Source organism: Apteryx rowi, unplaced genomic scaffold (genome assembly GCF_003343035.1).
Source record: "Apteryx rowi isolate R43461 unplaced genomic scaffold, aptRow1 scaffold_7, whole genome shotgun sequence".
NCBI lineage: Eukaryota > Metazoa > Chordata > Aves > Apterygiformes > Apterygidae > Apteryx > Apteryx rowi.
In genome coordinates this window covers 6,661,331-6,675,141 of record NW_020450982.1, presented here as the reverse complement: position 1 = coordinate 6,675,141, position 13,811 = coordinate 6,661,331, and the positions used below count along the sequence as shown (strand labels likewise).

The 13,811-nt window shown below is 54.6% G+C and overlaps 1 protein-coding gene across 1 annotated transcript in view; it reads left to right on the top strand.

The window, feature by feature from the left end:
* Positions 1-13,469, top strand: part of PTPRF (protein tyrosine phosphatase, receptor type F) — a 300,767-nt gene extending 287,298 nt beyond the window's left edge. The window contains exons 28-36 of the mRNA XM_026086910.1: positions 1,055-1,174; positions 2,235-2,389; positions 3,717-4,002; positions 6,180-6,358; positions 8,629-8,755; positions 9,625-9,750; positions 10,378-10,532; positions 11,034-11,169; positions 11,807-13,469. Coding sequence (XP_025942695.1) covers positions 1,055-1,174; positions 2,235-2,389; positions 3,717-4,002; positions 6,180-6,358; positions 8,629-8,755; positions 9,625-9,750; positions 10,378-10,532; positions 11,034-11,169; positions 11,807-11,875 — 1,353 coding nt within the window. The 3' untranslated portion in view covers positions 11,876-13,469. The remainder of the gene's footprint in view (positions 1-1,054; positions 1,175-2,234; positions 2,390-3,716; positions 4,003-6,179; positions 6,359-8,628; positions 8,756-9,624; positions 9,751-10,377; positions 10,533-11,033; positions 11,170-11,806) is intronic.
* Positions 13,470-13,811: the final 342 nt, after the last annotated feature.

Below are 13,811 nucleotides of genomic sequence, written 5' to 3'. Positions count from 1 at the left end.
AGTACACGCTGCCCCTAGGAAGCAGTTTAAGGGATGGTTTTGCCTTGGGCTGAGTCTTCTCGCAGGGGGAAAAGAAGTCCTGGCTGTGTCTGAGTTCGCATCTGTGCCTTGCTGTGGAGCAATTTTTGAAGCAGATAGGAGATTTGGATTTCAAGGGAGGCAGTGCCTGCCAGAAGGGCAGGCCGGCATTTCTGGAGGGTGCACAGTGCACTCGATCTTGTGGCGATGTGAGAAGGGCGGCAGGGCTCAGCCCAGAGGGTGCAGCGCCCAGGCTGGAGGCCTGGCTGTGGGCTGGATCCCATCTCTCATCAGGGTGGCTTGCTGTCCGGGGGACAGGCTGGCAGGGCCCACCATGGGGCTGGGGGCGTTGCTGGGGGAAGGTTGTGCCTTCTCTATGCCCCACCACACTGGATCCAGAGCCGTGTCCCTGTCTCAGCTCAGTGCTGCGGGTCAAAGACCTTGGGCTGGGAGAGCAGGGGCCTGGTGGGGACATAGGCTACATCTCTGCCTTGCCTCGGCAGCCCTTCGAGGAGAGCCTTTCCCAGACAAACCACCGCTTTTCCGGCAGTGCTTCACCAGCTCTCCTCCCACCAGCCCTGCAGCCCGGTGCCACTGGCCTGCTCTCAATTGGAGGCAGCTCAGGCTGGGAGGGATACTGCAAGCACAGCCCCAAAGACCCTGATATTTCCCTACAGGAGACAGAAGACAAAAATTACAACAGGCACAAATCTCTACTGGTGCTGCATGCTCTCTTTGCACCTGGTAGTGCTCTTGCTGCTGCTGTGCCTGGTGGCCTGACCCCCTTTGCCACCTCCTGCCACTGTCTGCAGAAGCTAAATCCCCTCTTTGAATGTGGATCTTAGGAAAGGTGCCCAGGGTGTCYTGCCACTGCTGCAGATTGTGACATTCAGGAAAAAGGAAATCCCAGTGCTTAGGATCTCTTGCACAGTGAGTCCTTTCTACTGTTACCCTCTGGAAGGCAGAGCCCTGTTCCTCACCCCAGATGCCCTAGCCAGCAGCCCAGCACTGACTCTTCCTCCTCTCCTCCCTCTAGGTAAAGTGTGACCAGTACTGGCCGAGCCGGGGTACAGAAACCTATGGGATGATCCAGGTCACTCTGCTGGACACAGTCGAGCTGGCGACCTACACCGTCCGGACCTTTGCACTGTACAAGGTATGGCGCTGGCTCAGGCTGTTTGTGCTGCAGGTAGCGCACAGGCGGTGCGGTGGCTGGGCCCTTCTGCCACTGCCAGATGCTGTGGGGTGCCGTGCAGGGGAAGCCCTCTGTGCCTGCCCAGCCGGCTGCGTGGCTAGCCCACACACAGGCCATTTCTCACAGCTGGGCTGCAGTGAGAGATCAGCTGCCGGTTGTGCATCCGACTGCTGCTGGATTTTGGCCAGGAGACCTGATGCTCTCCTGTATGCATGCAGACCCTGCGATGGGGCCACAGAGCAGAGGCCGTGCTTGCCTCTGGCGAGTGTACTTGTAACAGCTGTCCTCCCATTAGAGAGACAATATAGGAAGCAGGGAATTTTTAGCACTCCTGTCGCTAATAATGCAAATGGAGGGGCCGTGCTGACGTGCGTGCCCTTCTCTCCTGCCTGCTGCACACCTCATTAGTGGTTGGAAATCCCAGGAGGCAGTGCTAGCAGCAGCGTGTCGCAGCAATGCAAACAGGGTTTGCAGCAGGCTGCTTCTGTGCATAACTGAGTCTGGGCCATGATGGCTGACAGCACAGCAGGGCCGTGGTGGGGACCCACTCACGCCCCGGGAAGGCATCTTGCCCCCAGCGGTCACCCAGCCAGCCCTACCACGTAGCTGCAATACATCGCTCAACTACGCTGAGACAGRAGAAGGACAACCGCTGTGGATGCGGGACTGATCCAGCCATCCTGTAGAGACCCTGTGATTTGGAGGAGCAGAGAGCAAACTTGCTGCTGTGGCCCTTCTGTGGCCAGTGCCCATTTTTCCCTGAGCATGTGGTGAGTGCAAGGGCAGTGACCCCATGCTGTGAGGTTGGAGTCRTTCCCCCTTCCCGCTAGGCTGCTCCAGTCCTGCAGAGCTGCTCTGCTGTCAGCATCAGCTGGCTTTCCACAGCTTCATCACCTGGCCTTTTCCATGGAGCATCCATGGGTATGGAGGCCTTGCAAGGAGCCTGTACTCGGCCTGCAAATTTTCAGTGGCAAAAGCCCTCTATGTGCACTCTAAACTCCTCTTGAACTTTCTTCACCAGAATGGCTCCAGCGAGAAGCGAGAACTGCGACAGTTCCAGTTCATGGCTTGGCCAGACCACGGGGTACCAGAATACCCTACCCCCATCCTAGCTTTCCTGCGACGGGTCAAGGCCTGTAACCCACCAGATGCTGGACCCATGGTTGTCCATTGCAGGTAGGTCTGTGTGTTTGCAAAACTGCACCTGGGCACATGCCTTCTGGCTACAGGAGTCTTGAGTTGTCCAGCTAAAAGCGGTGACTCTTGTTCCTGCAGGGAAGGTTACACGGCAGCATAACCCTCGCTGCATACTTGGTCRGGGAACAGGTCAGTAGCTAGTGGCAGCAACACAGTGGTGAAATTTGTATTGCTGCTGCTCTATCAGATTAAACAGTGCTACTCTACAGAGAGCCTCAGAACACGCTTTTTCTTGCAAAAGAGCAAGCAGAGTTCAAAAATAATGTGAATGTGCTCAGCATAAGTGTATGGTACTTTTCAGAGGTACAGCATGGACAGACATGCGTGCAGCTACTTATGCAAATGTTTATSCATAGTATTTACAGTAGAATTCTTCAGCAGGGTAGAAAGGGGGCTCTTTCAGCAAAAATATTAGTCTGCTAAGGTTCAGCATCTTATCTGGCCTGAGATTTATTTATACCAGTCAAGTGGGGACTATTACTAAGCAAACCACTCCATCATTGCTGTTCCAGCATACGCCTTAGCAGCAGTGTTTAATACTCTTCTTTCATGCTCCGTTTCAGATGGGAGTGAGGTATAATTAACACACAAACAAGCTGTATTAAAGCCCTGTTAAGGATCTGTCTTGCACCATAAATGAGGAAATGTCCATCTTCATATTTCTCCCTGTGTTACATGTCAAGGCAGCATATCTGTTGTTTTGGGGGTGCTCTGGGGCTGAGCAGTTTGAGGATTGCTACTGCTTTTCYGACAGACACAGAAAGGTGTCTAGTGCTTGAGCAAAATGCTTAGTGGAGAAATGCATGACCTCCCTCCCCTTTCGACTGTTCTCTCTAGAGTTGGCTCTTGTTTTCTKGGTTAGGAAACAGTGTCTGAGATTAGGGAACAAGCAGGCTTGAAATTGTGGACTTCACTGGTACCAGGGCCCAGCCTGGATTCCAGGTCTTCTGACTCCTTGCACATGTACGCTGTCGCTCTCCCGTGTGCTAAACACATTTCTCCTTCCCCTGTGGAGGTGCTGCCAGCCACTGCCTGGACCRGCAGAGTGACACCATGTCCTTTCTGCTCCACCAGTAGAAGGGAAACAACAGAAGGGCTGAGTTGCCTCCCGCACTCTCCCATACCTGTCTCCCTCCTCCTGCCACCTCTCGTTTGCTGCTCAGCTCATCTGCCTTTAGTGCGGGGAGCACCCTTTGCTCTGCTTTTGTGCACTCTGGGGTCCAGGTGCTCTCTTAAGTGGCAGCGGAGCTGGCGTGGTGTCTGCAGGAGGCAGCATCACTTCAGGCCCTGTGCTTTGTTCCCACAGTGCCGGCGTGGGCCGAACTGGTTGCTTCATTGTCATTGATGCCATGCTGGAGCGGATGAAGCATGAGAAAACAGTGGACATCTACGGCCACGTGACATGCATGCGCTCGCAGCGCAACTACATGGTGCAGACAGAGGACCAATACATCTTCATCCACGAGGCCTTGCTGGAGGCAGCAACATGTGGTAATACCGAGGTGCCTGCACGCAACCTCTTTGCTCACATCCAGAAGCTGACCCAGGTCCCTCCAGGCGAGAGCGTTACTGCGATGGAGCTGGAGTTCAAGGTTGGTGGCAGAGCCCTAGCACCCCTTTCCCCGGGGCCGTGTCCCTGCTCACATAGCCTCACTGAGTGGCTTACCCAGGGGATGGGAAAGGAGAGCCATGGATTATTGCATACACAGTTACTCATTTGTACGTTTCTAAACCAGGTAGGCAATGATTTAAAATACATTTGAATTGTAAAGCTTGTGTTGGCCATGGTCCCTCCCAGATTGGCAGTTTCTGGGGAGAATATAAAAGGCAGATGGATGCGCAGTTCGCAGCAGCACATTGAGCTCTAGGTTCACTGTGCAGCAGGAGCTGCATCTGAAATCAGATGCAGATCGTGTTAGTGATAATTGATGTTACTGTGAACAACTTGTCTGGAAACGGCTCCAATTTAAATATGTGAGACGTTTATAGTCTCATTTCTTCAATGCTGAGCTCTGTTATCCTTTAACCATCTAGACACCAAGCCTCAGTGTCTAGAATTGGTGAAGGCAGTGTTTTAAGGCATACTGTTTTTAAAAAGCTAGGCCCCCATTTTGCTATGTTTGTCCGTGACCACCCATTGCATGTATTTATTACAACCTTGGAGATGGAAAACAGCTCTGGTAAGTGCCCGTGTTCTCAGACGAGGTGCATTAGTCCAGTGAACTCATGCGAGGGAATATAGTTCATGCAGGGAGGCAGCAAAGCATGCAGGCCTCAAAATGAACTGCAGCAATACAGCTTCACCCTGGGAATTCCCACCAACTGATAAAGGAGCAAGAGAAGCAAAATATTGACTTTCTGAATAAACTGAGAAAGATAGAGCAACTTTGTCCTGCAGTCACCAGAGCTGCTGGTGCCCAGGGCTTGGGACAGTAGAAGTATCTCCACAGAGCAAGGGAGCTACTTCTCTCAAAAGAGCAGAAAAATTCACAGAGTTGTGCATGTGTAGGAAGGAAGGTATTGGATGGGGAGAGGACAGGTGGGTATTCATACRTCTGCAAGGCTCACCTCCTGGGCTCTGAGGTGAAAATTCTTTAATCCAGCATCTCCTCCTTTTGTGTGTGTGTGTGCATATGAAAGAAAGAGAGGGAGGTTTACGTGTCACACTTACGGTGGCAGAACCCAGTGTGCTGCATTTGTGTCTCATGGTGACACCTTCCCTGAGAAACACCTCAAGGGACCCACAGAATTAGGTTCAACTTTGGCGACTCTGTTCTAAAAAAGAACGAACTTTGGAACAGTAATAAAACTTGGCCCCTTCTGCACCCTGGCAGTGCCCCCATACATACTGCATAGGAAACCCTGGGAGAGCGGGATACAGGAGGGTCTCGCATGGCTGCATCGCTCCCCAGAGAGCAACCCAGTCCTCCCACAGTGAGCCTCTGCCAAGGACCAGCTGCCACACACAGCGAGAACAGCAGCTCAAGAGATGCTGGAGAGAGTCCTTTGATTAAAAAAAAAAGAAAGAAAGAAAGAAAAAGGAGCAACTTTTGTTTGAATGTTTCTGCCAGCAAATCTAGGTAACACATTTACCATGACTCCAGCTTGCAGGGCTTGAAGAGAACCATAAAATGTCTCACAGTAACCCAAAATAGATCTTTGTTGCCTAAAAATGTCACAAGTTTCACATTTTTCTTGGGCTCTTCTGGGGTGAGAAGTAAATAGCATGACTTTGTTGGGGGATGGAAAGCCTTCCTTCCCTGACGGGACTGAGCCTGTGTCCCTCGTTCAGCACGGTGCACAGCTTCATGTCATGGTCCTCTGTGGGTCAGAGAGCTGGTGTGGGTCTCTGATGTGCTTTGGGGCTGCACCAGCCTGTCAGTGCAGGCAACTCCCCTGTGATGCTCCTGGAGGGGAGCTGCTGGCGCCTGTGGCTGTGCCTTGAAAGCCAGCAACAAGACCATGCCACAGCTAGGTGTGGGATGGTCCACGGCAGAGGGGCTGACACGTTACTGAAAAACGGACTGATTTGGTATGAAATGGAGCAGGCAGGTGCAGCCTGCCTCCTTGTAACATGATGGCAGAGCCCTCCATCTGGCTCGGAAAGACCTGCTCCTCCGGGGCTGTCCCTCCGCAAGAGCAGAGAGCACGGCCCCACCACCCCAGGCACCTCCTGCCTGCCCTGCTCCCCCTGTGTCCAGAGCTCCAATTTCACCCCCTGGTTGCTGCGTCCCCAACCTGGATTCTGACTGGTCTCCTCTGCTTTCAGCTGCTGGCCAACTCTAAAGCACATACCTCACGTTTCATCAGTGCCAACCTCCCATGCAACAAATTCAAGAACCGCCTCGTGAACATCATGCCATACGAGCTGACGAGAGTCTGTCTGCAGCCCATCCGGGGTGTCGAGGGCTCTGATTACATCAATGCCAGCTTCATAGATGGATACAGGTAAGGGCCACCTTAGGTGCCTGGGCCAGCCCTTCCTGCCTGCTTGGGAACCTGGGCAGAGTTGCCTGCTCCTCTTTGCTGAGGACTGGCCCTGACAGCCTGGAAATGTGTTGGGGATCACTTTGCTGCATTCTATCTATCTTCATCCTTTCAGAAGCTCCAGTGCTAGTTACCATGTGTGAAGACTGCTAGCAAGTGAGAGCTGCCAGGCTTGCTTGTGTCAGGGCAGACAGATGCCCACATGGCTGAAGCAGGAGACTGTGCTGGCTCCTGCAGTGGTTTACAGGACCTTCTGCTAGATATCCCTGACATGCATTTTGCATCTGTGGCGTCTGGTATAAACCTGCCCCCCTTCACTACCAACTAGAGAGGGAAGCTGTGCTTGCAGCAGAAGCCCAAGGCTCCTTGTCCCGCATCTTGATTTTGTGGCTTCTGTGGATCTTCAGGCAGAGCTGGTGTTGGACACTGGGAAGCCCATCACCAGGTTCTGCTCCCCAAGATACCTTTTAAACAGCAAGAATTGAGATCTTGCAGGAGAATAATACTTACGGTTTCTCTGTCTAACTGCTGGCATCACATTCTTGAATGCCAAGTGCCAGGAGAGGAGAATGCAGGGAAACAACCCAGTGGCCACATCTTCCCAGCTTGTTCCCTGGGCAGTAATCCAGACCAGCCACCGAATCCTGACAGCGCACATACAGGGCTTGTGCCTGTGATTCTCTGTGCACCATCACAGTAGGGTCACCCACTCCAGCATGGCTCTGCCCAAAYGCTGCTCATGGGCTGGTGACCTCCCAGCAGCAAAAGGCATTGCCAAAGGGAACAGATGTCGGTGCATCCAGGTTRGTGGCTCTTTGCCTCCTTCCCTGCTCCAGCCCAAGAAGGGTTTCCAGAGGGAAGGACTACGTGGAGGCTAGAGCGGACAGGAGCAGCAGGGGAGCTGCCCTGTAAGCATCTCAACACGGCAAGGTGGCAGCAAGGCAGGCTCCCAGGGTGGGACAGTGTAATGGGGAAGGACGAAGGGGCTGGGGAAAAGCTGTCACGGAGCAGTCTCCGCTCCTTCCTGCCCAGGTGGCTGCGAGCCATGCAGCACTGCATCATTAGCATGGCTACCCGCCCTGGGCAGCCTGGTGTCTGGCAGGCGGGCTGCAGCCTCCGTGTCGTGTCTTAATCCGTGATTAAGAGCGATGCTGGTTTTGCTGTTTGGCGATGCTACGGAGGAAGGGCTGCCAGCACGGCAGGTGGTAACATTTCATGTGCTACCTATCCCATCCCCAAAGAGTTCTGTTATCTCTTCCTGTCCTTTCCTCTGAACCGAGCAATCTTCCTCAGTGTTATCTAAAGAGATCAGCTGGCCCTAGGTCCTGCAGACATCACTGATGCTGCATCTTTATTAGCTCTTTTGTTTCTTGGTGCACCTCCACTCCCTGCTTTTTATCATGTCTTATAAATCCAACTTGAAGCAGCCCCTGTCTTCATCCCGCACGTTACAGCTGTCCTGCAGCACGTTCATTAATTTTTAGCACCAGTGGAAAGATGAAATGCAAGATTTGCGGATGCCGCCCCTCATCGTGCGGGCTCCGGCGCCCCGCAGTGGTGAAGCGGGCCCGTGGCTGCAGCCCGGCATGCTGCGCCAGAGCCCTGCTCTCGCAGCCGGCCACATGCCAAGCGGAGCGCCAGCCAGCCGGGGAACCCGCACACTGCCCCTGGCCCCTCTCRGAGTAACCTTTAATCTGCTCCAGCCATGCCCCACTTCATCTCTTTTTCCCTGCTCCCAGGCAGTGCCACCCACATCCTCGGTGCCACTAACCCAAACTGGTGGGAGAGCAGGTCCCTGGGCCAGCAGGGACAGGCGGCAGCCTCGGTGTTTTAGAGCGAAGCTTTAGGAGAGACAGGTCATTCCCAGGGGCTGCCGGCACCCGCCAGCATTCCCTCAGGGGAACTGGCCATGCCATCTTCCAGCACTGGGTGACTGGCTGGGCTGGTGACACTGTCACCCCAGCAAGGTCTGGCAGCCTTACTGGATCCTGTGCCAGATTGTGCCCACTGTGTCTGTGGTGAGCACTCAAAGGACACATGCTGGGCAGGTCCATCCCTTGCACAGAGTCCGTGGTCCGGCCCTAGACACTCGTCTCCTGCGGCCACATTGTCAGCCCTGCCTCCCCGCTGCACAGAGCCACCCACCTGCAGCTCTCCAGGCAGGCCAGCCCCAAAGACAGGCTGTTGGCCATCTCCCAGAGCTGGTCTGAGCACCGTCTTGTTTGTCGCAGGCAGCAGAAGGCCTACATCGCCACACAAGGACCGCTGGCGGAGACCACGGAGGATTTCTGGCGGATGCTCTGGGAGCACAACTCCACCATCGTGGTGATGTTGACAAAGCTGCGCGAGATGGGCCGGGTATGAATCACGCACAGGGGAGAGGGGGGCTGTGTGGGTGCTGTCCGTGTGTCTGCAGTCTGTCCCCAGCACGGGCCCTTCCAGGCTGGCTTCCTGTCAGTGTCCTAGCAGCTGAGAGCAGCTCCGAGACATGCAGCCCACAAGAGGGGATCCCCTCTGCTCCTGTCCCCCCTGGGGCTGGAGAGAGGCCCTGGTTCTTCATCTCCCAAAGAGGGGGAGCGTTTCTGTGCTCCTGGCGATGTGGGGAGGCTCAGACCCCTGGCTGTGCAGAATCGACAGCTCTTGCCAGCAGCAAGGGACGTGCCAGGTGGGATCGCACAGGACAGGGAAGCCTCATGGGGGGTAGTGCTGAGCCCAGCCCTGCTGGCACAGCAAGGTGGGCAGTACCCTGCCTGGCCTGGGTGCTCTGCCAGCACCCCGCCTGCCTGGTAGCTCCCATCTGATAGCACACAGTGTGCTCTGGGTCATCCTGTGCACATGGGTCACTCCTGCCCCCCTCTGCCCYGGCCTCTCAGCTAGCACCCACTGCATATGGCAGCATCACTGCTGTGCAGACCACCGCGTGCCACAGCTGGGTTGCGAGAGCCAGCTCTCGCTGCTGACTTCAGAGACAAGACTCTGAACAGAGCAAGGAACAGAGAGCCAGGGCTGAGCCCCGCATCCCTCCAGGGAGCGATGGGCCAGTGTGCATGGTAGGGTGTGCATGCCTGGAGGAGCCTGCCCTGCATGGATAGCCACTGCAGACTGCTGCCAGCACCGGTGTCCCATGGCAGATCCTGCTGCCCTGCGGCCACATATGCTCCCAGAGAGCAGGGGGGAGGAGAGACAGCTTGTCGGTGCTAACGTCTCACCATGCTCCTCACCCACAGGAGAAGTGCCATCAGTACTGGCCCGCAGAGCGCTCTGCCCGATACCAGTACTTCGTGGTGGATCCCATGGCAGAGTACAACATGCCACAGTACATCCTCCGGGAGTTCAAGGTCACAGATGCCAGGGTGAGTGCAGCTTCTGGCTCCCTGGCTCACCTGCCTCCAGCGTTTCTGCCTCACCTCTGCATGCCCCAGCCAGCAAGGGGAGTGTGCAGCAGCTCCTGGAGCGACCAGAAAGCAATGCGGTGTCTAGCGCTGCAGACAACCGGAGCTGCTGCCTAGCCCCTGCTGACCTTCTCACCACAAGTTCCTTTCTTGCTGGCTGTGTCATGCTCAGGGAGCCGCTCGCTGATCCCTATCAGCATCAGACCCTGCCTTGCCTGTGTGACACACATATGGGCAGCTGTTTAACACTGACTCTCCAGCAACTGGAGTCTGTGTGCAGCATCTGACCAGGCACAGGACCCTTGAGTGACAGCAGACACTGTCCTGTGGTGGAGCTGGGCCCCAGACGGGACCAAGACGGTGACCCAAYGGACCCTGTGGGTGCCCAAAGGCCCTGCTCAGCTCAGCCACCCAGGAGCAGTGAGGGTGCAAGATTTGCCTGGGCTCACCTGTGGCTTGTCCACCTTCCCGCCTGGCCTGGGTCAGGGAGTCTGGGAGCAGGTCAGCAGCACCAGCTTTGAGGGGAGCAAGATCAGACCCTTTTTCTGTCTACCCCCCAGTTCGTGTGTAACGCCCCTGTCCCCGCAGGACGGCCAGTCGCGGACCATCCGCCAGTTCCAGTTCACAGACTGGCCTGAGCAGGGAGTGCCAAAGACAGGAGAGGGCTTCATCGACTTCATTGGGCAGGTGCACAAGACCAAGGAGCAGTTTGGGCAGGATGGGCCCATCACGGTGCACTGCAGGTGAGTGGGGGGGACAGGTCAGCACCCACCTCCACCCTGGTCAGAGCCCACAGAGGTGTCCTCACCCATGCTCACCCCAGCAGCTGCCAGCTCCCCCACACCTTGTGTTGCCCCTGCACACCACTGGCAAGAGGCCAGTGGGATGAGGAGGCGGCAGCATCCATGGAGCCCCTTGACAGCCTTTCTGCAGGGTGGTTAGATTAACCCAGTGCCCTAGTGGCACTGGTTCATACCTCCTGGGAAGAGTCCTTGCACAGGACAGGGTGCAGTGATGGCTAGATCCAGAGGCAAGGTAGAATCAATGGTTCCCATGGGGCTAGGAGGGCATCTCTGGCTGGCAATATCCCTGTGGTCTCTCCTGGCCCCACTGAGCAGGTTCCCTGTGCTCCGCAAGCTGGGGACACCTGTGCTGCTCCTACTAGCAATGCAGGGAAGGGACTTCTGCAGACCCTTGCTGGAGCTGGTGGGTCTCTAATGACACCTCTTGCTCCCTCCATGCAGTGCTGGGGTCGGGCGCACAGGTGTGTTCATCACACTGAGCATTGTGCTGGAACGGATGCGCTACGAGGGGGTAGTTGACATGTTCCAGACAGTGAAGACCTTGCGGACGCAGCGGCCAGCCATGGTGCAGACAGAGGTGAGTGCCCCTGCCTCCCTGTGGCCACTGGGAGCAGGTCTTGCCCAGGGAGTCAGACTAGCAGCCTGGAGCTCCCTGGCCAGCTAGGCTGCTAGATACATGTCCCAAAGCCCCCTTCCCATGAGGGCTCCAGGGCCAATAGAGCTGGACTTGGGGCAAAGCCTGCTTCCTCACCTCCCAGGATCACTGGTCCTTGCAGCTCACCACCCAGGGTCCCGTGAGACCCAGAACCCCCCGTTCCCTGTGACCATGCAGCTTTTGGCCAGATACCTGCAGGTGACAGGAGGACTAAAGGTCCCCAAGGGATCACGTGTAAAGGGACAGTGCTGAAGACCAGCCTGAGCCCTGAACTGTGTAAAACCTGGAGCTGAGCAGAGCCGGTTTCCACTGGAAGCTGAATCATGCCCTGTTTAATGCTGAGCCATGCCCAGCCTCTGCCCTGTTTAATTCAGTCCAGTGTGCCTGGCCCCATTGCTGCTGGGTGCAGACTGTGGGTATTTGCCACCCTGCACATGGGTCTCCCTGGGGTGATCCGTGGAAGGAGGGAGGGGAGCTGTGGGTCTCTGCGTGTGAAAACACCACTGCCTGGTGTCCTTGAGTCCCTGCTTCTCATGTGTCCCCCCTTGCTGCCTTGCAGGACCAGTACCAGCTGTGCTACAGAGCGGCACTGGAGTATCTTGGCAGCTTTGACCACTATGCAACGTAACTAGTGCTTTCCTCCAGTCGCGGTGGGGATGTCTAGGAGTGGAGACGGGTTCCTCTGAGCCAGAGCCGCCCATTCCTCAGTCTTTCTGTACAGATCGAGGTGCTGCCGAGGCAGTAGACCTTCACGCCAACCTGTTCTGACCACGGCATTTAGGAATTTCGCCCCAGCGCCAAACGAGGGGATCCGACTCCAAAAGCATTTCCAGTCTCTGGCTGAATTTCTGCTCATGTGCATCTCTCGCCCTCTCTCACGCGACTGCATTTCACAGCGAGGCTTTAGGTGGGTGGAATGGGATCTTTTTTTTAAACATGTAAAATAGTTACTAGTGGTTTTTATAATCTCCTCTCTTTATTTTTTATTTTTTTGCAAGTCTTAATGTTTTGCCCAGGCAGAACTGGACCCACCAAACCTTTGGGAGTTGGGTTTTTTTTTTTAATTTCCTTTTGCTTTAACATTTTTTACTGCCCTGTGTTTATTTCAGCCCAGTCACTGCTGGTTCTGCCCATTTTAGTGCAGCTTCCTTGGTAATTTGCAGCAGCTGGCTTGTGGTTCCTGCCCAGCTCCATTCCCTGTAGGCTGCTTTTTAATCCTCTGTAGAATATGAAATTTCATGGAACTGGAGTTAAGCTACCAATTATTTTTTTAGCCTTTCCCTCCCCCCATTATTTCCTGAGTAGGTTTGGGAGGGCATGTGGGATCACTGGAGAAGCGGTCCCGTTTGTCAGCTGGAAACTGTTCAGTCCTATTACAATGAGTGTTAAACCAATCCAGTGACCGTGTGTATTGGCAGATCCCGATATGACGTGAGTTTTCATCGCCTTGTTTGTGAGAGACCCGAAATCCTGGGCTCCTGGCTCTGGATCCTTTTTTTGCGTGTCTCGCTGGGGAGGGGGCAGGAGAAGCGAGTGCGTCCCACGCTTCCCCGGGGATGGGGTGAAAACAGTGAGACACGGCCCTTTTTGTTAATCCTGCAGTTCTGCGCGTGCAGGCGCCRTTCTGTCACCTGAATTGGAGCATTTTCCAAAGGCAAGGAGCACAATCCCAGCTGATGCCAGAGCAGAGCTGTCAGGCTCTCTTTGGAAAGCAGGGTGCTGCAGGGAAGGGGAGGGGGAGTACACATGTTTTCAGAGGTTGGGTGTATCTATAATTTCTGCTATCCTGCAAATGTTAAAAGTCATTAGAATATTGTACTTTCCGCTACTTCAGGATGTTCTAATGAACCAATGTGGCAAGACTACTGGACTTAATTTAATGGTACTATATATTAATACTCCTTATTATATCACACTTGCACTAAAGACAGGGAGTGAGCAGCTCTCTTCTGAGTGCATTGAGTTATGAATAAAGGTGGTGGAAGGGTATCTAATTGTATTATCACATGTATTCCGAATGTTAAGAATCCAAGCTACGTTGAAATCAGCAATTCAGGGTTGGTAATGTTGGAGGACACATTCATTTTTACCTTGTGGATGCATAGTGCTGTAGGGGTCACTGTTGTATACAGTCTGTTTTCTATTTGTTAATAAAAAAAAATCTACAGCATCATTGCATAATTCTTGATGTTAATAAATTTGAATAATCGGGTTTCATACAAGCTGGTTTTGCTGTCTGTTTCTTCAGTAATAAGCAGAGGCCATGAAGTCCCTCAGTGATGGGCATGTTCCCCAGCATGTTGCTGGAGGAGTCCTTTCCTGCAGGCACATCACAGCCACGGGCTCCCCACGCCTCCCTCCGCATCTCATCCAACAGGACTCAGCTCTGCACCTCTGGCAGAAACCCCATGCCCCCCAGTTTGGGGTCCAGCCCATCCTCAAGCCAGTGGGGCTTTCTGACCAGCTACGGCCAGTGTCAGGGCAGTTGGCCTTCTAGGACAAAAGCAGGAGGAAACCCAGGGAGCTGCTGCAGTCTGTTGAAAACAGGCAAACTCTCTTCCCAG